Source organism: Narcine bancroftii, chromosome 9, assembly GCF_036971445.1.
Source record: "Narcine bancroftii isolate sNarBan1 chromosome 9, sNarBan1.hap1, whole genome shotgun sequence".
In the NCBI taxonomy this organism is placed as follows: Eukaryota; Metazoa; Chordata; class Chondrichthyes; order Torpediniformes; family Narcinidae; genus Narcine; species Narcine bancroftii.
The window spans coordinates 71,858,717-71,885,833 of NC_091477.1; the positions used below are offsets into that span (position 1 = coordinate 71,858,717).

General features: G+C 42.3%; 1 protein-coding gene across 4 annotated transcripts in view; it reads left to right on the plus strand.

Annotated features, from left to right (window-relative positions):
• The window catches only part of boka (BCL2 family apoptosis regulator BOK a), a 106,361-nt gene that overhangs the window by 491 nt on the left and 78,753 nt on the right, over positions 1–27,117 (plus strand). For 2 of the 4 annotated variants that reach the window (XM_069896421.1, XM_069896422.1), the window contains exons 2-3: positions 5,748–5,826; positions 9,164–9,299. In XM_069896421.1, coding sequence (XP_069752522.1) covers positions 5,748–5,826; positions 9,164–9,299 — 215 coding nt within the window. Of the gene's footprint in view, positions 1–21; positions 125–5,747; positions 5,827–9,163; positions 9,300–14,252; positions 14,467–16,434; positions 16,536–17,189; positions 20,266–27,117 lie in introns of those variants that run through there. The other 2 variants (XM_069896425.1, XM_069896423.1) reach the window with 2 other exon arrangements.

The following is a 27,117-nucleotide window of genomic DNA, read 5'->3' on the forward strand; positions in this document are numbered from 1 at the left end:
GGGCGGTCGGTGGGGATGGGGGATGCGGTCACGCCGATTAAATAGGGAGCGCCTGCATTTAAACAGTATCAGCTGGAGAAGAGACGCTCTGGTCATTTCATCCAACCGGTTATGTCCTTAACAGGTATCTGCAGATTCCCAGTCTCACAGCACAATTCACATATTAAGGAATGGTTTAATAATTATTGTGTTCCCCCCCACCTCCACTCCCAGCCATTTTAATGGAATGGAGAGAAGGGTCCCTGGGGATCAGTTCATTGCGTATACAGACCACTGTGCTTATCTGTTACTAATACTACTGCCTTGATTAATTTCATTTTTTTTCCCTGGTTCAAATATTTGTCAAGATACTTATGTTATTTCCTGTCTCCACCACCACCATCACCCCTGGCAGCTCATTCCAAAAGGAATCTCCCCTTAGATCTCCTTTAAGTCTCCTCCCTTTTACATTGAACCTAAGTTTTTGACACCCTTATTGTGGGAAAGAGGCACTGATTAGTACCCGATTTAGCATTCCCTTCACTTTTAGTTTACTAATCATTAAAGTGAAAATGCATTGCCTCACTTTTGTGTATTGGATAGAATTATGTGACACAGGAGGAAACTGTTCAGTCTATCATGCTTTGAATTAGCTGTTCATCATCAGACTTGCTGGATGCAATGTCTTGTTTATGGATATGGTGGTGATAAAATTAACAGACTAATAAAATGGCGGAACAGTTCAATGATGCGAATACAAATCCTGTTGTGACAGCTATGGGATTTAAGTTGTGTTAAGAATCTGGATATTTCTTTTAAATCATTGCTTAGTCATGAACATATCTACCTGCCCTTCAGGTAAAGAAATCTGTTAGTCTCACTTTGTGTGACTGCAGATCCACAATAATGCAATTGGTCCTTAATTGCCTCCTGAAGCTGATACGTGAAACAGGAAAAGGATAGAACCAAATGGATCACCTGGCAATGACTGGACATTGAATTTTGAAAAGGCAAACTTACTCCCAGTCTAGCCAACTTTGCAAAATCCACCTCACAAGAACCTCTTGGAACTGTTGTGTAAATTTGGAGTGGTGTCTCCTGGATGAATCTAGCAATGACGTGCATTGCGGCGACTTGGAAGTCCGACTCTAATTTTAGTTTCGAACTGCGGCAGAAGAAAATGCAAAGCTGCATTTCCCTGGAGAACATAACATAACCATAACAAATACAGTACTTTTCATAAGATCTGGCATTCATACATGCACTACATAGGTGCATGGCAGTGATTGGTTTCCCCGTTCTTTGCTGTGGCTTCCTCTCCCTTGCACTGATCCCAATCAAGAAAAGTCAAGAATGTCTAGCTTGTCAGGTACAACATTAGGGCCTGAAGCCTTGTGGGGGGGTTCACCCTCTTAAAGTGTGTACTGACGATGGCCTCAGAGACAAATATCACAAATTTCTCAGCTTCTGCAGGGATTTTTATTGATATCATTTAGTTCTTCTTTTCAAAACGATCATAAAAGGTGTTCATCTCATCCATTTATGGTGTTTGGCCTCGCCTTGTATGGTGTAATGGTCTGAAATCCCTGCCGTAGCTGGTGAGCATCTGACACGGTCTCTAGCTTCCCTTGGAATTGCCTCTTTGCTGCTGCAATGGCCTATTGAGAGAGGAGAAATGAGGGTGCAGCCAGAGTGAAATGAATGATCAGAGAGGAGGGAGTGTGTATGATGGTCTGAGCCATGTTCACAACCATTTGTAGTAATATTTGGTGGTACCTGGTCATTGATAACCTTCTCACTATTGGTTTCACTCGTACTAGTTGGCTCATCTCACCCTTGGTGCGGACTTCGACCAAGGGTAAGGAGATAAGTTGACTTCCTTTGATGCCAAGATATAATTTATCTGAGTATGAAAGAAGGAATATTTTTTCTTTCTCAATATTTTTATTAACATTGAAATTTAACATAAAAAAATAGAGTATGTTGAAAGTCAAAAAGATACACAACACTTAAATCATGATCATTTCATCCAAGGTACCCCACATTTACAATCAAATTGCAATGTATTAATATTTTACTATTTTATTATAAAAAAAATCTAAACCCACTACCAAGAAAGAAACTGTTTGGCCAAAAAAAAAAGACAATTCTTATCAGAGTAATAAATTACCTCATTATTCAACATTTATATCTTCATATCAAATCAAAGATTATGAAAGTAATTCAAAAAGAATCCCCGTGGTGTTTGAAAATTTGTATTCAAATTTGAAATTGAGCATCTAATCTGCTCTAAATTTAAACTTGACGTCACGTAGCCATTGAGCATGAATCGGTAGAGCAACATCCCTCCATTTGAGCAACACTGCTCACCCAGCCATTAAAGAAGAAGGAATACTTTCCACTGACTGAAGTCATACATTAGATAAAAATAACAAACAAAAAGGAACCAGGAAGGACTCAGCAGATTGGACAGCACCCATGGAGAGAGATGGACAGTCCACGTTTTGGATTGGTCCCTTTTTCGACAAAACAACTTGACCCGAAATGTTGATTGTCCATTTCTTTCCATGGATACTTCCTGATCTGCTGAGGCTCTCCTCCTTATCTCTTGTTTGATGAAGGTAGGGTGGTAGATGTGGTCTATATGGATTTTAGCAAGGCATTTAACAAGGTCCCTCATGAGAGACTCATTCAGAAAGTCATGAGGCATGGGATCTTTGGCTGTGTGTATGTATATATATATATATATATATATATATATACTCAAACTACAGGGGAATCACGTTGCTCTCCATTGCAGGCAAAATCTTCGCTAGGATTCTACTAAATAGAATAATACCTAGTATCGCCGAGAATATTCTCCCAGAATCACAGTGCGGCTTTCGCGCAAACAGAGGAACCACTGACATGGTCTTTGCCCTCAGACAGCTCCAAGAAAAGTGCAGAGAACAAAACAAAAGACTCTACATCACCTTTGTTGACCTCACCAAAGCCTTCGACACCGTGAGCAGGAAAGGGCTTTGGCAAATACTAGAGCGCACCGGATGTCCCCCAAAGTTCCTCAACATGATTATCCAACTGCACGAAAACCAACAAGGTCGGGTCAGATACAGCAATGAGCTCTCTGAACCCTTCTCCATTAACAATGGCGTGAAGCAAGGCTGTGTTCTGGCACCAACCCTCTTTTCAATCTTCTTCAGCATGATGCTGAACCAAGCCATGAAAGACCCCAACAATGAAGACGCTGTTTACATCCGGTACCGCACGGATGGCAGTCTCTTCAATCTGAGGCGCCTGCAAGCTCACACCAAGACACAAGAGAAACTTGTCCGTGAACTACTCTTTGCAGACGATGCCGCTTTAGTTGCCCATTCAGAGCCAGCTCTTCAGCGCTTGACGTCCTGCTTTGCGGAAACTGCCAAAATGTTTGGCCTGGAAGTCAGCCTGAAGAAAACTGAGGTCCTCCATCAGCCAGCTCCCCACCATGACTACCAGCCCCCCCACATCTCCATCGGGCACACAAAACTCAAAACGGTCAACCAGTTTACCTATCTTGGCTGCACCATTTCATCAGATGCAAGGATCGACAATGAGATAGACAACAGACTCTCCAAGGCAAATAGCGCCTTTGGAAGACTACACAAAAGAGTCTGGAAAAACAACCAACTGAAAAACCTCACAAAGATAAGCGTATACAGAACCGTTGTCATACCCACACTCCTGTTCGGCTCCGAATCATGGGTCCTCTACCGGCACCACCTACGGCTCCTAGAACGCTTCCACCAGCGTTGTCTCCGCTCCATCCTCAACATCCATTGGAGCGCTTACACCCCTAACGTCGAAGTACTCGAGATGGCAGAGGTCGACAGCATCGAGTCCTCGCTGCTGAAGATCCAGCTGCGCTGGATGGGTCACGTCTCCAGAATGGAGGACCATCGCCTTCCCAAGATCGTGTTATATGGCGAGCTCTCCACTGGCCACCGTGACAGAGGTGCACCAAAGAAAAGGTACAAGGACTGCCTAAAGAAATCTCTTGGTGCCTGCCACATTGACCACCGCCAGTGGGCTGATAACGCCTCAAACCGTGCATCTTGGCGCCTCACAGTTTGGCGGGCAGCAACCTCCTTTGAAGAAGACCGCAGAGCCCACCTCACTGACAAAAGGCAAAGGAGGAAAAACCCAACACCCAACCCCAACCAACCAATTTTCCCTTGCAACCGCTGCAATCGTGTCTGCCTGTCCCGCATCGGACTTGTCAGCCACAAACGAGCCTGCAGCTGACGTGGACTTTTTACCCCCTCCATAAATCTTCGTCCGCGAAGCCAAGCCAAAGAAGATATATATATGTAAAAGATTGGCTTGCCGAGAGTAGTAGTGGAAGGAAAGTATTCTGCCTGGCAGTCAATGATAATTGGCTAGTACTAGTGGAATACCGCAAGGATCTGCTCTGGGACCTCTGCTCTTTTTGATTTTTATAAATGCCCTGAATGAAGAGGCGGAGGAATGGATCAGTAAATTTGCAGATTATACAAAGGTTGGAGGAGTTGTGGATGGATGGTTGTTGAAGGTTATAAAAGAATATAGACAGGATGCAGAGTTTGGCAGAGAAGTGGGAGATGGAGTTCAATCCGGATAAGTGTGAAGTGATGCATTTTGGAAGGACAAACCAGAAGGCTGAGTACAGGCTCAATGGTCAGTTACTTAAGGGTGTGGATGAACAGAGGGACCTTGCAAATCCATGCATCCCTCAAGATCGCTATACAGGTTGATAGGATAATTAAGAAGGCTCTTCAAATCTCTAGCAAGAAGAGTATTGTGTTCAGTTCTGGTCATTTCATTATAGGAAGGATGTTGAGGCTATGGAGAGGGTACAGAGGAGATTTACTAGGATGTTGCCTGGATTGGAAAATATCTATTATGAGGCAAGATTAGCAGAGCTGGGACTTTTCTCTTTGGAGCTTAAAGGATGAGAGGAGATTTAATAGAGGTCTACAAGATTACAAGATCCCGGGCAGTATGGACCGACCTAGGAGGGGAGGCAGGCCCCTCCAGCCTGGGTAAGAAACCTGCATAGGAGAAGGCCACTCCGATATAAAACCTACGACCCAAGGACCTCGCTGCCACGTCCCAGCTTGCTCGGCCACGGCACACGAACCATGGGTGTAAAGGGTGGGGCCAGTACTGCACGCACTGCACTCCACCTAAAAGCTCCTTTGCGCAGGCCCGAGGACAAGTCCACATCCTCCCCCTCCATGTCCTCCCCCTCCACGTCCTCCCCCTCAAAAGATGCTCAAAGGAGGAAAAACCCAACACCCAACCCCAACCAACCAATTTTCCCCTGCAACCGCTGCAACCGTGTCTGCCTGTCCCGCATCGGACTTGTCAGCCACAAACGAGCCTGCAGCTGACGTGGACTTTTTACCCCCTCCATAAATCTTCGTCCGCGAAGCCAAGCCAAAGACAAGATTATGAAAGGCATAGATAGGGTGGACATCAGGGGTAAGTTTTTTACAGAGAGTGGTGGGTTGCCTGGAATGCCTTGCCAGGGATGGTGGTGGAGGCTGAAACATTAGGGGCGTTTAAGCGATTCTTAGACAGGCACATAGATGAAAGAAAAATAGAAGGTTACAAGGTAGGGAGGGTTTAGTAATTTTTTTTAAAGGAATATATGTGTCGGCACAACTTTGAGGGCCAAAGGACTGTACTGTGTAGTTCTATGTTCTAAGTTCTATCTATCTAGTATTATCCTGAATATATTGTTTCTACAGGTAGTGATCACTTGTACCCTGAGCCCTGGTTGCAAGCAGTGAGTCTGAACAGAAGTATTAACAAGAATGGTTTTCATCGGTAAGGATATAGATATTTACAAATGTCCCTGTCACACAGCTAATGTACGCTCAAATAATGCCTGTAAAATTGAAAAAAGGTCTAAAGAAGGGAATGTATATATTACTAAATAGAACTTGGGGAACATGAGTAATTATAGTTTTAAATTAGAATTATTTGGCTGAAATTGTAGAGGGACCAGTGTGAAGGATGAATTTCAGTGATTATTGGGAAATGTGTTTGGTTTTTGTTTTTTTAAAATTTTGTTTAATTGTTTGCATCATTACAGGAAAAAGTGAATAAAACATTAATCAAATATCCAAGGCCAATGAAACAAAAAGTACTTTTATATATATTTTCTCCCCATCCCCCTCCCACCCAAAAGTAAGAAAAGAAGGAAAGAGCTACTATTTAATATACAAGGATATTAGCAGAGACAATCATTAATTGTTATTAAAAATTACTAATTAAGAGGAGTGGATAAAAGAGAAGAGGTGGACAGAAAATTATCCATAAAATCCATAGATGGTGTCCAAATACTATAAAAATTTTCAACTCGATTCCTTAAATTGTACGTAGTTTTTTCCAAAGGTATACAATTTCACATCTAATTATACTATTTATTTAATAACACTTCTCCGTCATCTTTCCATGATATCGCTATACATTTCTTTCCAGTTGCTATGGCGATACTTAAAAAATTTTCTTGATATTTGTCCAATTTCAATTTTGTTTCTTGTTTTCATTTCCTTCCACCTGCTCAAGCCACATGTGGCCAATTAACCTGTCAATCAACATATTTTTGTATAGATGGAATAGTGAATTATTTAAATGGAAAGTGGGAATACCAATTTTAAAGCATTTATTGAAAATATGGAATGGGATCCATGTGGAGAGAGGAATCAAGAACTATCAATCACCTAAAATGTTGTTAAAACAAAATCAATTTATTCCTTTCACTTTGAATAATTCTTTATTTGATAATTGGTATGGTAAAGGTATACAGAGGATGAAAGACTTTTTTAGGATTCTTTTTACTTTTTGAACAATTGAAAGATAAATATAGCATACAAAATCATACAATGTTTGCATATTATCAATTAAAATCATATTTAAAAAGAAATTGGAAGCAAATTTGAGACTTCTGGAACAAAGTCAATTTGAACATCTAATATCAGATACTTTTATTATTAAGAAATTTATTACTAATATGTTTATAAAATTTCAAGAAACTAAGAAAAGGAAGGATTTATATAAATCAAAACTATGATGAGAAAAAGATTTAAATATACAAATTCAAGAGGAAATATGGTTTAGATTGTGTCGAGAGAGTGTTACAAATACGGTTAATGATAGATACCCAATGGTTCAATATAATTTTCTTCATCAGTTATAGTCCACATAAATTAAATGGATTTAATTCATATTATTTGGATAAATGTTTCCAGTGTAATAAGGAAGTAGGGCCCTTTTGACATTCAGTATGATCCAGTGTAAAAGTGGAAACATTCTGGAGGGATTTGAATATATTATTAAGACAAATTATGAAGATAAAGATGCAAAAAGATCCAAGAATATTTTTACTTGGAAATATATATGAAGCAGATACGATAAATATCAAGAAAATGTTTTGAGTTTAGCTTTAGCAACAGCAAAGAAATAGGTAGCAATAACGTGGAAAACAGAAAATCATGTCAAAATAGATATATGGCATATTGAAATGCAAAACTGTATACCTTTAGAAAAATTACTTGCAGTCTAAGAAATCAAATTGAGAATTTTATAAAATTTGGGAACCATACATGAATTTCATGAACAAAAGTCCATCCCATCCTCCACCTTAACTATTCCTCTCAGTTACTAATTATGAAAAATAGTAACTAAATATAGTATAAGTTAATAATATAAAAATATATAGATTTAGGTGCTCTTTCCTTTTTTTCTATCTTTTTTTCTTTTGTGGGGAAGGGGGTTAGGGAGAAAATAGGAAAAAATTATTGTATCATTTTGTATTGTTTGTTGCAAGCTTTTATTTAATTGGATTAATTTGATCAAATGATAAATAAAATGTACCAAAAAAATATATTTGTGATATGGGAAGTTACTAGAACATCTAAGAGGAGACCTTGTATGGAGAAGGAACAGTGATTGTTATCTGTAAGGCATGGGGTATGGAGTTCCTGTGTATAAAGAAAGCACATTACCCCTATGTTCAATATAACTTTTGCCACCAAAATAAACACAAGTATATTCTAAAATCATTGACACTCATTAATAAACATTAAAATGTTTTAAAACCTAGAAGGGAATAATATTTAGCTAATAAACTACTTCCATTGAAAGTTATGAGCAGCAATTAGTTTTGAATTCACAAGATGCTGTTCTCTATTAGAATAATGCCAATCAGGTCTGGAAACTAATCATTACCTTTGTGCAGATTTCTCCAAGTGTACAAGTAAGCAGTAGGTAGCAAATCAATGAATTACAAAGACTGAGTGTATGAACAACATGTAGCAACAGAGGTTAGGATCAAACCCAGATGGTTGAACGGTGTTGCTGCTGTTACCACCCATCGGAGTCTTGAAATCTATTTCTCAGTGGATTCTACACTAGTTCAGAAAGTTCCATTACCACAAGATTTAATTCAAGTGAACTGTTCTTAAATCAAACCGTTTGTAAGTCTGAAATGAACAAAACCTGTGTGTGAAAGAGAATCACATAAACAACTTCGATGGGAGGGTGAGCAGTGGTTACCAGCCAGCCTCACTAACTTAGTGAGGGAATTCCCAGCTTGGATTTGCTTGACCCCAGTTCCCAATAGTTTCAGCTTTCAGGATGGGATGTTTGAAGAGAAGACGTGAAAATTATTGTTCTCATCTTGCAGAAGATACCTTCAGCCCCACAGCAACTGGTAAATCTATCCCCATATGTCATGCAGATCTCCCAAACGCTCATTCATATTCATGGCATGGCCGGTAGTCATGTTTTTGGTGTTAATACCAGGAGACAGTCTATACCTTTAAATTTATAGAACAAGCACTCAACATTAGGTCCAGGATGTCTTTAAGTACAGGATAAAATGGCATACATTTTTCACATTCATATGATTGTGTAGGCTGCAGCAGGTAAGAGACTTGATCAATGAGCGCCACACTGACATTTTCAGAATTCCACCTACCATGCAGCAGCTTGGTTTGTATGTCTTAGCATTTCATGATATCTTTAAACCCACCGGCTTTAAAGGGAAGCGTGGAACATAACAAAATAAGATCTCATGTTCTGTTTTTGTGTTTAATTTGGGGCATATGTTGATGAATAGTTGGTCTTTTATTGTAACAAATTACTTTCCTTTTTATAGAGAGCTAGTGATAGAAGTTAAGCTTGGTGAAGGTGCTTGCCGAACCTGTTGCATTATGATCAAAGAAGAGTTTCCTCGAGGACTTTACGTAGATCCATATGAGCTTGCATTACTGCGTGAACATAGCCACGCAAAGGTATGAAAAATTCACTCTTTATTCTATCAATACCAAAAATATAAATGAGACTATTGTGACTGCTTTGTTAATTTTATACACATTATCTTTAAAAGACCGTTTTGAGTTTTGTGTGCCCGATGGAGATGTGGGGGGGCTGGTAGTCATGGTGGGGAGCTGGCTGATGGAGGACCTCAGTTTTCTTCAGGCTGACTTCCAGGCCAAACATTTTGGCAGTTTCCGCAAAGCAGGACGTCAAGCGCTGAAGAGCTGGCTCTGAATGGGCAACTAAAGCGGCATCATCTGCAAAGAGTAGTTCACGGACAAGTTTCTCTTGTGTCTTGGTGTGAGCTTGCAGGCGCCTCAGATTGAAGAGACTGCCATCCGTGCGGTACCGGATGTAAACAGCGTCTTCATTGTTGGGGTCTTTCATGGCTTGGTTCAGCATCATGCTGAAGAAGATTGAAAAGAGGGTTGGTGCGAGAACACAGCCTTGCTTCACGCCATTGTTAATGGAGAAGGGTTCAGAGAGCTCATTGCTGTATCTGACCCGACCTTGTTGGTTTTCGTGCAGTTGGATAATCATGTTGAGGAACTTTGGGGGACATCCGATGCGCTCTAGTATTTGCCAAAGCCCTTTCCTGCTCACGGTGTTGAAGGCTTTGGTGAGGTCAACAAAGGTGATGTAGAGTCCTTTGTTTTGTTCTCTGCACTTTTCTTGGAGCTGTCTGAGGGCAAAGACCATGCACACAAAACTCAAAACGGTCAACCAGTTTACCTATCTCGGCTGCACCATTTCATCAGATGCAAGGATTGACAATGAGATAGACAACAGACTCGCCAAGGCAAATAGCGCCTTTGGAGACTACACAAAAGAGTCTGGAAAAACAACCAACTGAAAAACCTCACAAAGATAAGCGTATACAGAGCTGTTGTCATACCCACACTCCTGTTCGGCTCCGAATCATGGGTCCTCTACCGGCATCACCTACGGCTCCTAGAACGCTTCCACCAGCGTTGTCTCCGCTCCATCCTCAACATCCATTGGAGCGCTTACACCCCTAACGTCGAAGTACTCGAGATGGCAGAGGTCGACAGCATCGAGTCCACGCTGCTGAAGATCCAGCTGCGCTGGATGGGTCACGTCTCCAGAATGGAGGACCATCACCTTCCCAAGATCGTGTTATATGGCGAGCTCTCCACTGGCCACCGTGACAGAGGTGCACCAAAGAAAAGGTACAAGGACTGCCTAAAGAAATCTCTTGGTGCCTGCCACATTGACCACCGCCAGTGGGCTGATTACGCCTCAAACCGTGCATCTTGGCGCCTCACAGTTTGGCGGGCAGCAACCTCCTTTGAAGAAGACCGCAGAGCCCACCTCACTGACAAAAGGCAAAGGAGGAAAAACCCAACACCCAACCCCAACCAACCAATTTTCCCTTGCAACCGCTGCAATCGTGTCTGCCTGTCCCGCATCGGACTTGTCAGCCACAAACGAGCCTGCAGCTGACGTGGACTTTTTACCCCCTCCATAAATCTTCGTCCGCGAAGCCAAGCCAAAGAAGAAAGAAGAAATCTTTAAAAGAATAGTCTTTGCATTACTAGGAAGTTGAGAAAATTTTAAGAAGATTAGCAATAAATGTATTGTTAAGAACAACATTGTTGTGACAGAATATGTTATATTTTATATTGTATGCTTTTGGAAGATAAATTGTGGGGTTTTTAGTGTGGGTCACACACAGATACAAACACTTCAACACAGATCTCATTTAAAATGCCAGAGCTCTGCTCAAGCCAGACAGTCCAGGCTCCAGGTGCCTTTGCAAAAACTTTGAAGAATGCCTATAAGGACTTCACAAGTAGGTGTTAATTGGATCTTGCTGTGGAGTAATGGATTATTGTTTTAGAAAGCAACAGATAAACAAACTCAAAAGATTGGGTCCAGTGCCACAGTCTGCTGTTCTAAGAGGGTCATGTGGTTTTCTCAGAAGGCTCTTTCAGGTGGCCAGAATATCCCAATGTAAAGCCGCATATTCTACCCCAGTGCGGCTGATGAGGTACACACCTGAATGCGCTGAACACGCCTCGAAGGTATCTCCCTCCGGGAGAGATAATCGGCGGATTACCGGGCTCTGCCAAGGCACCTGAATGTGCAGCTACTGTAAGCGGCTGCCTGGGGGCGGGCTGATGACTCTGTCAGCTGGTGACCCAACTCCCCACTGTCCGACAGCCCCGCTGCCCAACGTCCCCTGCCAGCCGCCCCTGCCCAGTAGGGCAGGGTCTGTCAGGCAGTGGGGTGGGGGGCTGTCAGGCAGCGGTGTGGGGGCAGCCGGCAGGGGGACATCGGGGCAGGGGCAGCTGGCGGAAGGACGTCAGGGTCGGGCGGCCAGCGGGGGAACATCGGCACGGGGCAGGGAGGTCGGTGCGGACTACCCCAGTCCAGCTGGCCGCTCATGCACTGGGGCCACTGTCTGCTGCTCAAAATGTGGCATAGTAATGGCGGTCTTCCCTCCCCATAAACCCCCACACAGCTGGAGCTATGTGGGAAGCAGAGCGGTTCCACCTGCATGGGGGATTATGGGGAGGGAAGATGGCCATGGCTATGCCACATATTTATGACAGGTGGCGCTGCGGCACCAGTTGCACCACCTCCATCAGATGCGGAAGTGCTACGAGGCACCTCTGATATAATTGGGCCTTTCAGGTGGACTGGGCAACGCTGTAGCAGCCTTTTAGGTCTGCCACCTGAAAGGTGAGTCTTCAGGTTGGGATCCGCTACTGCAGCCGCCCTCAAGGCGGAGGATGCATCTGAAAGCAGCTAGAGAGAGAGAATTCAATTCTACAGTTCAGCAGCAGCAGCTGGGACTGGAACAGGACAAGCTGGCAAGCTTGTGGATAAAAACCATTTTGAAGACAAGTTGTGAGTTCTTAGTTCAGCCTGGTCAAAGCCCTTGTGGTCCACACAAGAGGAGATGACTGGGTGTATAATGTTTCACTTGAAATAAGGGAAAAATAAAGAAATTTTGTGGTGACCTGAAAGAAAGAGGTTATCATCTGGAAAACCCTGATGGGGCAAGTTTCTTTGGCAAGACACTGACGTGGCTGATCGGAAGGTATCAGTTTGTATCCAAAGAGCAACAAATCTCTCTCTGAAAACCAACAAGAACCTTCCTGGATGGTAGCCATTTACCTTTCAAGCACCAAAGCCTGGTGAAATTCATAAATGTTAAATTCTGTGCACAGTATAAGAATTGCCTGATCCTGGTGAACTTTTTATTTAGACCATTTTCCACATATTCTTCTGGCTGTAGGTGATCTTAATCAAGCTTATTTACACAAATTTATATTTTGAGGGTGACAGAGTGACGCCACTAAAATGCAATACAGGATGAAACTCTATAGACTGACATTTTGTGACTTAACTGATGATGGACAACAGAAATTGCCTTCCGATTCATTTTTAAGCACGAGAATTGTTATGATTTGTAGTTCAGGCTACTTCATGGGTCACATGAGGGTCCCATAAGCTGAGATTTGTTGTGAATGAAGTTTCATTAAGTCAGAAAGATTATCAGCAAGATACACTGATAATTAGGTACAGATTAATATAAATTATAGTTAATTTTAATTCGTTAGATTACTTCATTAGATCTGTCACACACAGATCTGAACTAAACCTGCTGGAACCTGGGAGATGCTGGAACAGAAAGTTTCAACCTGTACCAGAGACTGCCATGCAAATGTGCAGTAACTGCATTTCACAGGAGAGTTTTTCTGCTAGTAAAATACTGTGCATGCTAGATATTAGAAACAATAAAAATAAAAGGCTCAGCAGGTCAGCCAGTATCTGAGGAAAGAGAAATAATGTTTATGTGTCAGGACATAGAAGTTAAAGTTGTTTAATTATTTTACTCAGGAGTTGATATAGTAATTGAAATGCAGTGAAGAGGTTGAATATAAAAGTGTGAAATGATAAGCATGCAGCCATTATGGGTTTTACTTTTTTTTATTTATAACAGTAGAAGCTGATTCCGGCCATTGAAACCTCTGCCACCCAATTAACTTATAACCCTGTGGTTTTTTTATTGGAGTGTGGGAGGAGAACGGAGCACCCAAGGTAAATGCTCGCAGGTCACGGGGTGAATGTACAAACTCATTACAGGCAGCATTGAATTCTAACCGACGTTATTGGTGCTGCATTAGTGTTGCACTAACAGTGTCGCCTACCAGCATTAATGGCAGCTTGTATGGTTTATTGGGATTAAGTGTGATTTGTTTCCACTCCTGTGGGTTCTGAGATGATTGACGAGATCAATAAGAAATCCACGGGCTGAGGGGATGAACTGTTGGATAATTTGCAGGGTGATGTGCTCCTTCCGCCATTTACTCTTAACTTTTGTGTGTCTCCGAAGCACACTAGAAATTCTCAGAGTCATTTCGAAAGCTCTTCTATTGTGAGTGGTCACTGGAAAAATATTTTCAAGGAGGCATTGATAACATTTGTGAATCTTTTCCTCTGGTACTTGCTAATCGTGTTGGGAATAGATTTCTTGTATCAGGGGTCTGGTGTTGAGCGTACAAGCCATATAGACTGCCTGGCAGAACTGGCTAAGTTTAATTGCAGCTTCGGTGGTGGAGAATTAGTCCTGGAATAGGCATTTTATGCAAGTTTGTTGATTTAAAGAATTTTTCAAGAGGGAGCATTGGTTGTATTTCTCTAGTCTTGAGGTGTGTTCTGAAGGTGGTTCAGTTCTCACAAGCATAATCGGAGAGCAGAGAACACGATTGCTCAATAGATTGTGAACTTTAGACCAGATTTGAATTCTTAACACCTTTTTTTGTTCACCATCTAAAGTGCCAATGTCCCTATATGTAACTGTGCTGTATTTTGCAACCTATTCACTTGGGTGTTCACCAGCATCAGAGGTTATTGTCTGTATATGGTGGTTATTAATGTTTGTCATCACTGTGCAGATATTTGTTCAGAAGGAGATTGATATTGAAGCCCCAGAATATTTATCAACTATACACTCAGTTATCATCTACCTCAATCCTGACCCCAGCAACCCTGAACGTTTTACTGGCAAGGTCCCAGTGCACATTCGATACCATCGACCAACTGACATGGAAGAAACTAATACGTTCGTGATCCTTCCAGATCCACACATGATGATTTCCTGCCAGAGAGGTAACAAACAAATAAGGATGAGTGGCATCAAGTTTTTTCATCCTTTGAACATTTTGTTTGGGGTAAATTACTTGTGTAACAGTTCAGAGACTTTAGTACAAATCTGACCTGTTCATTTTAATTCAACTAAAAATTCTAGAACTTGAAGCTAGTGACTGTTTAGTTACTAACTGTTTTACTAATGCCCTTTCAGGAAAGAACATGTTGAGTTCTCACTCATTCTGGCTAATAGTCAACTATTGACCTGAAGAAAATGTCTTTGGGTCATAAATGACTTCAGATAGTTTTGCAGGCTTCTCAGGATGAGCATTAAATGTTGACCTTGCCTGTGCCTTGTTCCCACTCTACCCAACCCCAACAATTTGGATAATGGCTCTAAAATCTCCAGCTTTATTTATCTAATGAATCTAAGTAGTTTATTTGGGTGTGGTAGATGCAGCAGAACCAATCACGTCAATATGTGATTCCACGTTCCATTTTCTAACAAGAGCTTGATGGATATCATCTGGAGTGATTTCCATCATGACAGGTCACAGTTCAGATCAGCCAAAGAAAAATTAGGAGCAACTTGTATCATTCCATATAGCTTTGGTCTGTATAGCAAAGGAGGAAAAACCCAACACCCAACCCCAACCAACCAATTTTCCCCTCCAACCGCTGCCACCGTGTCTGCCTGTCCCGCATAGGACTTGTCAGCCACAAACAAGCCTGCAGCTGACGTGGACTTTTTACCCCCTCCATAAATCTTCGTCCGCGAAGCCAAGCCAAAGAAGAGATAGCTGGTGAAAATATACACTAGGGCAAACAAGTCAGCAGAATTTGTAACAATGTTTTAAGTTATGACCTTCCCTGAAAGCCTGCTTTAAATAGATAAATTATTACAATAAACTGGATTAGATTGTGTATGCAATGTTATAGACTCGTGTCTCTGCCTTCTGACAAACCTGTCCTTTAAGAGTTTGCAAACTCTATTAAATTAACCTGCCCTTTGCAGGTGTTAGTTGCCTCGGTTCAAAGGAATCTGTGTGTCTGGTAGTTATGTTATCAAGCTGACTGAATAGTTAATTGTGGCACACTAAAGAACATTCACATCATAACATATAAAGATAAAGCATTTTTAGAAGTATAAAATTAAGATTAGAATATGTATGGAAATAAATTAGTTCTAAAAATATAATAACTATAAAATCATTATAATTTTGAATTATTTGTTTGATGGAATTGCAATTCATAAAATTAGCTTGACGAGACCAGAGAGTTGCTAAGATATCATGTTCATGTTTGTTTAAAACTTGGAATGAGAACTTTGCTGGAAAGCAATTTATTGCATCCCTAAACATCAGGGGTAGGTTTTTTTTTTACACAGTATATTGCCGGGGGGTGGTGGAGGCTGGTACAATAGGAACGTTTAAAAGAATCTTAGTCACATGGATGCAGAAAAATAGAGGATTATGGGTGTGAGGTAGGGAAGATTTAGATTGCCGAGTAGGTTTATATAGGCCAGCACAACATCGTGGGCTGAAGGGCCTGTACTGTCCTCTAATGCTCTAAGCTCTAAATATCTGAAACACTACAGTATATGTCATCCCCTCAAAGTATTACATGATGTTTGTCAGCAGCAGATAAATCTGAGTTTGTGGGAAATTTTATTCCTAATATCAGATTTTCCATACTACTGACATTAAACTAATTAAGACTGTAATTATCAAGGTAAGCTTAATTTCCTTTGGTGATTCTTGCATCCTTTCAGTAAACTCTTGAAACTTCTGGAAATTTTAACATACTTGGGATCAAAGTCCCTAAACCTTTGGCATTTATTCCTCTTTTAGCCTTATCTTTACACGCATCATAAAATCATGCACTTCAGGATTCATCTTCACTTTGATATGCGAGTTGTGTAATAAAAATATAAAAGATTTTTGGTCCTTGTGCGTCAACTCAGGAATTATTTCTTCTTGTCTCTCTCAGATAATCAGGTTCAGACTAGTTGGAACCTTGGGGTGCCTGAGGTTCCCTGCACAATGAATAACCCCAATACTTTTCAATGGATGAACGTTACCTATCAGAATGTAAGTTGATAGCTTCTTGAAGGAAATATTACTCAGTGAATCTCTGTAATCCCTTTGACAAAGCAATTCTGGTCCACAGGAATATAAACATTTTATATAGTAAAACTCCTGTTATCTGGAATTCAAGCAACCAGCAGCCTCAAGATGGGATAAATTGGTGGGTCTCGTCGTCATAGTTCACCAATCATGCAACATGCAATCTCAAGCAACTGGAAAATTCACTTATCCAGTATCTGCCAATCCCCCTGTAGAATGCCAGATACCAGAGGTTTTACTGTATTTGCACTTTTTAATAATTCTGGGAAATGTGCCAGTATAAGTCAGTCATCCTATAGCTCCAGAATTTCCCTAAAAATCATAGACATCACACTTTGCACCAGCTGGTGACTGGTTTTCTGATTCCAGCTTCCATCAAGCAAAACTACTTGTGGGTAATTCTAATTTGGAGGGGTTTTTTTGTGCAGTAAATTTTTTGTGCATATGGTTTGCTGTTGAGTCTGAAACAAGTAGCTTTTCTAAGTGTTTATGCTACAAGAAGATGATGGATTTGAGATGTTTGAGAATGGATAGTCAGTTCAATGATTGACTCCTATTTACAGATTAACAAAACTGTTTTTGTCAACGTCACTATCTCATAATTATGTCTCTTTGCAGGTTATAGGAACCTTAACACTACAGGTTCCTGTTGGGCAGAAGAAGCACACATTGGTTGTGACAGCTGCAACGTTACTGTCTGCTATTCTGTGCACTAGTCTACTTTTCAGAGTTGTATGGCTGCACGGCCAGTTTGAATACTAACTTGAAAGCAATGGAAAGTTGTAAAAAGGTGAATTTATGAAACCTGACTGTTACTGGAATGGATTACTACTGTGGATGCCCATGGAAGTAATGGTTCTCAAGGATACTATGATTTTTAACCATCTCAGATCTTTATGACTTTTGGGGGGAAGAAACCAACGTTTTGAACCTAGGTGTCTTATTGTGCAGGAGCTGTTAAGAACAGCACACCGCAGTTTTGATTTTCTGATTTCCACTTCCACTGTGTAAGGCTTCATAATGGTGTGCAGGGTCAGTGAATAGTTTGTACAACATTGTTTTTTATACAACTCTGCCTACACTCATGCATATTGTGTTCCTGTGACTTTATTCTCCCTTGCTCAATTGTTACATGTTTTTTAGCAAAAAATTGATAGTTCTAAACTGGCAAATTCTATCTTTACCCTTAGCACTATAAACTCGCTTTTTAGTTTGAGTGTTCATACAAAATTTAAATGTCGCAGCTGATCCTATTTCCACTATTATCACTATTTTTCTGGTGTTTTCTCAAAATACCTTGGCTTTTGTACAGTGAATAACGAAATGATCTCTATTAATTTTGGCACCACATTTTATGGGAAAGCAGGTGTCTGAATGCAAGAAATGGGTTGACTTGAAGACCACTTGCTAAAATTTGCACAAATTGTACTTATTGGACTGTAATCTCTGATACTTGTGGAAGAAGCCCTCAAATTCCTGATGGTGTCATTAGATTGGGAGAAAAGTTTGATTTCCATTGAACCTTTCATTATTTAAACACACCTCAAAGTGTTTTACAACTAATGAGGTACTTTTGGAATGTGGTCTTCCTTGTAAGAAATGTAAGAACCAGTTTGTGCTTTGCAAGCTCCACAAAGAGAGTGGTATGACAACCAGATCATCTTTGGTTTTAGTAATTTTTTTTGTGGGATGAATGTTGCTAGAAGATTGAAATAATTTCTCTGTATGTCTTTTGCATAGTACCATGGAATATTCTGTCTCGTGATCAGGTACTTTATCTCAGCATTTCTGATAGTATAACATTCCAGCAAAAAAGCAATGGCATATAAGACTAGAAATTTGTACCTAAAGGTCTGGAGTGGGATTTAACCCACAGCCTTTTCAGATGTCTCCGAATTGATCCTCAGCAAGATTTCAACGGTACATTAATAACAGCTAATGGAATAAATCCCCAATAACATTTCCTGAGGACCACATTAGCTTTAAATTTTTCTATAATTTTGTTTTAAATCCTGGAATAAAAAGGGAAGCGCAGATCTTTTACATTGGGATTTTATGCTAATTATCTGCAAAGTGAGATGAGAAGTAGCTCTGAAAACTTGTCGCTGTTGTCCTAAATGTAGGTTGTTGATTTATTAAAACAGAAAATGCTCATTAAAACTGCTTTCAGCACAGCCTAAATTGAGTAATCATAGACAAAGGCCTTGACCCTCACAAGAAATGTCACCCAAATGATTCTGCAATTAATCAGATTTTCTCTTCTATTGTGAAGGTTAAGGTGACATTTAATCGCTGTTAACAGTAGCACATTTGAATCTGTGAGTTTAGGCCTTTGAAAGAGCATGCGTTAGTCTTTTGTGTAGTACTGTATTTTCAATTTGTGGAAGCTCGTACCATATTGATAACAGAAAAGCACAAAGAAATACAGATACAAGAAATCTGAAGTAAAACTGCTGGAAGCTTAGCTTCTTTATTTCATATTGCTGTTTAAAAAAATGATTAAAATCACTTATTGAGCAGTTAAACAAGAAAGTGAGCAGATGATGGTAGCTTAATAACAAAAGAGCTGGAGAAACCAACAAAACACAGCATTCTTTATGGCAAAGATATATAATCAATATTTCGGACCCGAGTCCTTAATCAAGTCATGAGCAAAATGCAGGCTGGTGCTTGAATAAAATGGTGGGAGTACGGGCAAGGGGAGGAGCACTGGCCCTTAGGCATAACCAATGTCCTGTGCTCCCCCTCCCCCCCCCCCCCCCCCCCGCCCCTTACTCCACCAAGTATTTCAACTGTTGGTTTTCATTTCAGATTTCCAACAGTAGCTGCATTCTGTATTCCACTAATCCAGCAACCAGTTGCTGTAGGTTTCTGTGAGGGGCGTGAGACAAAGTGGCAACTCTCTGTCTGCCTTCTGGTGGACATAATTTAAAGAATTTCATGTATGTTACATTCTAAATGTAGTATTACGTGACAATAATGGAACCTTAACCTTTGTTACTGTTCCCTAGTCATTCTTTATCTACCATCCTGCACTCTTCCACCAACCCACACCCCTCCATACAGATCAGCTATGATTCAACTAGCCGGCACCAAAATCTACTTTAATACCTGGACAAACATTCTCCATCCTATCAAAGACATTCCCCCTATTGTCTCCAACCTTATCCATTTCTGCAGCTAAGCACAGTTTTCTCACTTGTCCATTTGTGATGAAGAACATTGACCTGAAAGAATTGACCCTTTCTCCTGCCACAGATACTCCCTGAGCGTTTTCAATGTTTTCTGTATTTGTTTCAGATGTCCAGAATCTAGTTTATTTTGCATTTCCATCTATCAGTAGACTGTTTCAAGGAAGAATTTTATTTGGCTTGGGTAAAAAGTCAACACAATTTGCAAGGTATATGTAAATGAGAGAGCAAATCCTGAAACCACTAACAATTGTGCCCTTCTATATCTTTCTCTGAATCAGTTGTTAAGCAAACAGCCTCTTTATTGAATGCAGGGGTAACTAGCCCACATATTGACCATCCCTCTCAAGTTTAAAATCCAATCCTGCTGTCTATTTAGTACAACCAGTGGTTTTCAGCTCGAAATTTGCATGTTTGTGATTGTGAAGGCTAATTGCACTGATGATGTTGAGGTGTAAGATCAATTATTATTTCATGAATGAAGGAGTTGATTGAGGGCTGAATGGTCTGTCAAGTTCTTGTGTCCTATTGTTCTATTTTTCTCCATTGTTTTAGTGCGCATACACATCTTATAATCAGGATGATCCATGGAGGGAAACGAACAAGGGTGGTTCTCTTGCTGCTCTTGGAAATCTTGTTGAGACACCCTTGGTATCAAGCTGCACTAAATGTGGAGTGAGCAATGGACAGGGCAACAAGCAAACTGATTTGTCCTGGTTGATGTTAAGCTTCTTGAGAACTTCTGGAATTACATTCATCCAAACACATTGCAAGTATTTTACTGCAGTCCTGAAAGGCCTTGTAGAGGTAGATGTCACTTATCACATGACATATGACTTTTGTAGCATTGATCTTGGGAAGGCGATGGTCCTCCATTCTGGAGACGTGACCCATCCAGCGCAGCTGGATCTTCAGCAGCGTGGACTCGATGCTGTCGACCTCTGCCATCTCGAGTACTTCGACGTTAGGGATGAAAGCGCTCCAATGGATGTTGAGGATGGAGCGGAGACAACACTGGTGGAAGCGTTCTAGGAGCCGTAGGTGGTGCCGGTAGAGGACCCATGATTCGGAGCCGAACAGGAGTGTGGGTATGACAACGGCTCTGTATACGCTTATCTTTGTGAGGTTTTTCAGTTGGTTGTTTTTCCAGACTCTTTTGTGTAGTCTTCCAAAGGCGCTATTTGCCTTGGCGAGTCTGTTGTCTATCTCATTGTCGATCCTTGCATCTGATGAAATGGTGCAGCCGAGATAGGTAAACTGGTTGACCGTTTTGAGTTTTGTGTGCCCGATGGAGATGTGGGGGGGCTGGTAGTCATGGTGGGGAGCTGGCTGATGGAGGACCTCAGTTTTCTTCAGGCTGACTTCCAGGCCAAACATTTTGGCAGTTTCCGCAAAGCAGGACGTCAAGCGCTGAAGAGCTGGCTCTGAATGGGCAACTAAAGCGGCATCATCTGCAAAGAGTAGTTCACGGACAAGTTTCTCTTGTGTCTTGGTGTGAGCTTGCAGGCGCCTCAGATTGAAGAGACTGCCATCCGTGCGGTACCGGATGTAAACAGCGTCTTCATTGTTGGGGTCTTTCATGGCTTGGTTCAGCATCATGCTGAAGAAGATTGAAAAGAGGGTTGGTGCGAGAACACAGCCTTGCTTCACGCCATTGTTAATGGAGAAGGGTTCAGAGAGCTCATTGCTGTATCTGACCCGACCTTGTTGGTTTTCGTGCAGTTGGATAATCATGTTGAGGAACTTTGGGGGACATCCGATGCGCTCTAGTATTTGCCAAAGCCCTTTCCTGCTCACGGTGTTGAAGGCTTTGGTGAGGTCAACAAAGGTGATGTAGAGTCCTTTGTTTTGTTCTCTGCACTTTTCTTGGAGCTGTCTGAGGGCAAAGACCATGTCAGTAGTTCCTCTGTTTGCGCGAAAGCCGCACTGTGATTCTGGGAGAATATTCTCGGCGACACTAGGTATTCTATTTAGTAGAATCCTAGCGAAGATTTTGCCTGCAATGGAGAGCAATGTGATTCCCCTGTAGTTTGAGCAGTCTGATTTCTCGCCTTTGTTTTTGTACAGGGTGATGATGGTGGCATCACGAAGATCCTGAGGCAGTTTTCCTTGGTCCCAACAAAGCTTGAAAAACTCATGCAGTTTGGCATGCAGAGTTTTGCCGCCAGCCTTCCAGACCTTTGGGGGGTTTCCATCCATACCTGCTGCTTTGCCACTTTTCAGTTGTTCGATTGCCTTATATGTCTCATCCAGGGTGAGAACCTCATCCAGCTCTAGCCTTAGGGGCTGTTGAGGGAGCTGGAGCAGGGCGGAATCTTGGACTGAGCGGTTGGCACTGAAAAGAGATTGGAAGATAAGTGTATACAGAGCCGTTGTCATACCCACACTCCTGTTCGTCTCCGAATCATGGGTCCTCTACCGGCATCACCTACGGCTCCTAGAACACTTCCACCAGCGTTGTCTCCGCTCCATCCTCAACATCCATTGGAGCACTTTCATCCCTAACGTCGAAGTACTCGAGATGGCAGAGGTCGACAGCATTGAGTCCACGCTGCTGAAGATCCAGCTGCGCTGGATGGGTCACGTCTCCAGAATGGAGGACCATCGCCTTCCCAAGATCGTGTTATATGGCGAGCTCTCCACTGGCCACCGTGACAGAGGTGCACCAAAGAAAAGGTACAAGGACTGCCTAAAGAAATCTCTTGGTGCCTGCCACATTGACCACCGCCAGTGGGTTGATATCGCCTCAAACCGTGCATCTTGGCGCCTCACAGTTTGGCAGGCAGCAACCTCCTTTGAAGAAGACCGCAGAGCCCACCTCACTGACAAAAGGCAAAGGAGGAAAAACCCAACACCCAACCCCAACCAACCAATTTTCCCCTGCAGCCGCTGCAACCGTGTCTGCCTGTCCCGCATCGGACTTGTCAGCCACAAACGAGCCTTCAGCTGACGTGGACTTTTACCCCCTCCTTAAATCTTCGTCCGCGAAGCCAAGCCAAAGATTATGGCTGGGCAAGAGAGGTTTATGAGAATCAAAAAGCAGCAATTGCTGGAAATCTACAACAAAGAGAAAACGAATTATCCAGCAGGTCGAGCAGCATCTATTGAGAGAGTCTGGAGCTCATCATCAGTACAATGCCTTCTTGCGTGGATGCCATCAGACTGAATAGATTACTGTTCATCAGTGACCACCTGGATGTTGCTGGTGGTGAAAATGACACAGCTGGATTGGGAGACTCCTTGCTGGATGTAGTCATTTCTTGAGGCTGGTGCAATGCCTCAGTTTGTCTGAATCTTATTAGCTTATGGGTTGGAGAATTCAAAATACATTCAACACCCTGCAATCATCAGGGAACATAGACACATCTGAAGTGGTAAAAGGAAGGTAATTGAATGAAGTGGCTGAATAACTTCAGCCTGGAAATACTTTACTGATAAACTACTGTAGTGTCCAGGAGTAAAATTGTTATCCATTAACCTTTGTGTGAGAAATGACTGCAATAATGGAGAATTTTCCACTATTCCAATTGCTTTGGGCTTACCAAGGCTCCTTGAGTTGAATGCTTTGTTGGTGTTAAAAGCCATCACCCTTACCTGACTTTTCAGCTCTTTAATCCAGGTTTGGACCAAAGTTCTAATCAAGTTGAGAGCCAAAGCTCAAACTGAACATTATCAATTGTTGGGTTGGGCTGAATTTGAGCTGCATTTGGTGGGCAGGACATCTGTGGGTAAGTTCCTGAATGGTTGCCAGTGATTGACTTGGCTAGAGATTCAGCTAGTCCAAGATCTATGGAGAGTGAAACAGGTTTATGTTCATGGAGGAAAAAGAGGTGAGCTTGGGCCAATGTTTTAACATAGAGGAAAGAAACCCAAACCAATGAAGGTGGACCACATAAAACAGACAACCTGGAAATCCCAGAGAAGGAGGAGCAGGACTTTTTCAAGATAGAGATCAAGGTCATGAAATAAATAACAAAGGACAACTACTGCTGGAAATCTGAAATAAAAGCAGAAAATGATTAAATACTCAGTCGTTCAGGCAAAATCTGCATTGGGGTCTCAGCTCCAACAACCTGGGTTCAATCTTACATCAAACCTGAAGAAAAAACATGCCCACTTCCACAAGCAAGATTCTCCACCCCCCACTATAGATCCCTTCTTCCATTTAAAATGTCTTCCTTCTCCTGGACTCCTCGTTCTGGTCTTCTACCTGCTCTGGACCTTTATATTTCCAACTGCTGCCGTGACATCAACCATATCGGCTTCACTACTCCCTTCACTCATTCCAATCTCACCCCCTCAGAACACCTGACCCTCCACTCTCCGCACCAATCTGAACCTCAACATCAAACCTGCAGACAAGGGTGTCACTGTTGTGGTCTGGCTCACGGACCTCTAACTGGCCACAATCAGATAACAACTCTCAGACACTTCCTTTTACTTACCCCTCCAACAGGACCCCACCAAAACTCATCAAACCACTGTATAACTCATTTCTGAACTCATCACTTCCAGTCACCTCCCTGGTACAGCCTCCAACCTTATAATTTCCCAACCTATACTGCCAGTTTCTACCTCCTAACCAAGATTCACAAACCCAAATTTCCAGGCAGACCCATCGTGTCCGTGTGCTCTTGGCCCACCGCATTGGTCTCCGCTTACCTTGACTCTTTTTGTCCCTCTGGTTCAGTCCCTCCCTACTTTTATCCATGCCTTCCATCACTTCAACAACTTACAGTTCCCTGAACTTGATTGCCTCATATTTACCATGGATATCTAATCCCTATACACCAACCAGTTCCCCTCCACCACCACCACCACCCTCCTTTAGCTGGCAAAGTTGTTGCACTTTCTCCAGGTTAAAGGGGTAGCCATGGGTACCCACATGGACCCCAGCTATGCCTGCCTTCATGTTGGCTATGTGGACCAATACATGCTATAAGCCTACTCAGGAAAGGCCCCTCAACTCTTCCTCCACCACATCGGTGACTACTTTGGTGGTTCCTCATGTATCCATGATGAGCTCGTTGACTTCATCCACTTTGCTGCCATCTTCCACCCTGACCTCAAATTCACTTGGTCCATCTCTGGCAACACTCTCCCTTTCCTCAATCTCTCTGTCTCCATCTCAGGAGACAAACTCTCAACAGACATCTATAAACCCACCAACTCCCACAGCCTCCTTAACTATACCACTTCCCACCCTGTCCCCTGTAAGGATTCCATTCCATTTTCTCTCAATTTCTCTATCGCATCTGCACCCAGGATGAGGACTTCAATGCCAGATCATCAGAGATGCCTTCTTTCTTCAAACAATGTGGCTTTCCCTCTATCACCATCAATTCAGCACTCACCCACATATGCTTTACCTGCACATCTGCCCTGGCCCCCCAACATGCAACAAGGACAGGATCTGTCTTGTCCTCACCTAAAACTTCACCAGCCTCCACATCCAATACATCCTCCACCATTTTCGCCACTAGACACCTATTCCCCTCTGCCTTCCATCAGGACTGCTCCCTCGTGAATCCCTTGTCCACTCCTTCCCCCACCCCCACCCTTGGGACCTACTCCTGTGACCGCAGGAGATTCTCAACTTTCTCCCACATCACCTCCCTCAGCACCATTCAGGGCCCCGAACCATCCTTCTAAGTGAACCAACACTTAACTTGTGAATTTGGAGGGGTCATCTACTGCATCTGGAGCTCCCACTGTGGTCTCTACATCGGACAGATTGGACACAGACTGGGAGATCACTTTGTTGAGCACCTCCGCTCTATCTGCCACAATAACATGGGTCTCCCAGTGGCCACCCATCCATTTCAATTCTCCATCCCACCTCCCCCACCCCCATCGTCTTTTCGTTGCCTGTCTCATTTCACACAGACATGATAAATTCCACCTAGTCCCTTAACACATCCAATTAACACCTTATGTTGGTCTGGATTCCTCCCCCATTGTTTGAATTCTGAGACTTTCTGACATATCCTGCTTCTGCCTTTTCTGATTTCGCTCCCCCCCACCCCCCACCCATCTTGAAGAAGGGCTCAGGCCTGAAACATCAGCAATATATCTTTGTAAAAAAGATTCTAGATGCTGAATAAACCTGCTGAGTTCCTCCATTTGTGTTTTTACTACAATCACAGCATCTGCAGCCTATCGTGTTTCTCTGGGTTCAATCCTAATCTCTGCCAATTCATGGCTGTCTTCTAAGTCCTTCAGTTGAGATTACATGATGAAAATAAAATGAATTAGTGAGAATAGGGAGACTAAACTGGGTATTGGATGATAGGAGAGGGAGAGAGAGAGAGAGGGGGTTTGTTTTCCAGCTAATCTGTCTGGCAGAGATGAAAATAGAACAAAACAAATGAAAACATGGGAGAAAGAATGTAGTGAAACACGAAAATCTGCAGATGCTGTGATTGTAGTAAAAACAGAAATGTTGGTGGTAAAGGTGTATTACTGATGTTATGAGCCTGAGCCCTTCCTCAAAGTGTGAATGTAAAAACACAGGTGTCTGTATTAAAAGGCAGGTGAAAAGGGAGGAATGGGAGGGGGAAGAGTACCGACCAACAGTCAGAAGGTGTTAATTGGATGTGGACATGGTTTCGTGCCCTACTAGGTTGAAACCACCTGGACATTGGAGGAACAACACCTTGTATTTGGTCTGTCCATGGGCTTGTGCACTGCCAGACTGAGACCACCCACAAATTGAAGGAACATCTCCTCGTATTCCGTCTGGACACCCTCCAACCAGATGCCATTAACATAGACTTTTCTGGTTTCTGTTGGAATACACCCCCCCACCCCCCCAACCCCTGTTATATGTGGATTGTGGAGGAATATGTGGCCTCTATACCTGTCTGGAGCATTGTGGATTGCAAATGGTCACGTGATCTCCCTGTCTGAAACTTATTTGGAACTTTCATCACCTGCTATTCAAAATTGGACTCTGGCCACCCATTAGTGCATAGCATACTTCTTCCTCGTGGTCCAAGCTCTGGACATCACTCCACACCAGGTCACAACTGTAGATGTTGCTGGAGGAGTCGCAGGTAAGTTATAGAATACTCTTAAGTTGAGCTGTAGTACTGTGATAGGTCAATGCTTGGAAAGAGCCACACCCCTGTTGGTACTGGGAATCGGGAGTGTGTTTGAAAGTCCCTGCCTGTGAAGTGTGTATGCATGTAGAAGATGGATGGCCACTGGTATTGGAGTCCAACCTGGGTCCAATGTGAATGTCTAAATAGTTATTTAGTGTAGTGTAATTAAGCATCATTTGACATCTTTCCTCTGTTTGTCTCCTGTGTATTCAATAAAGTTGCCTTTGATTGTAACAGTTGTGTCCAGATTCA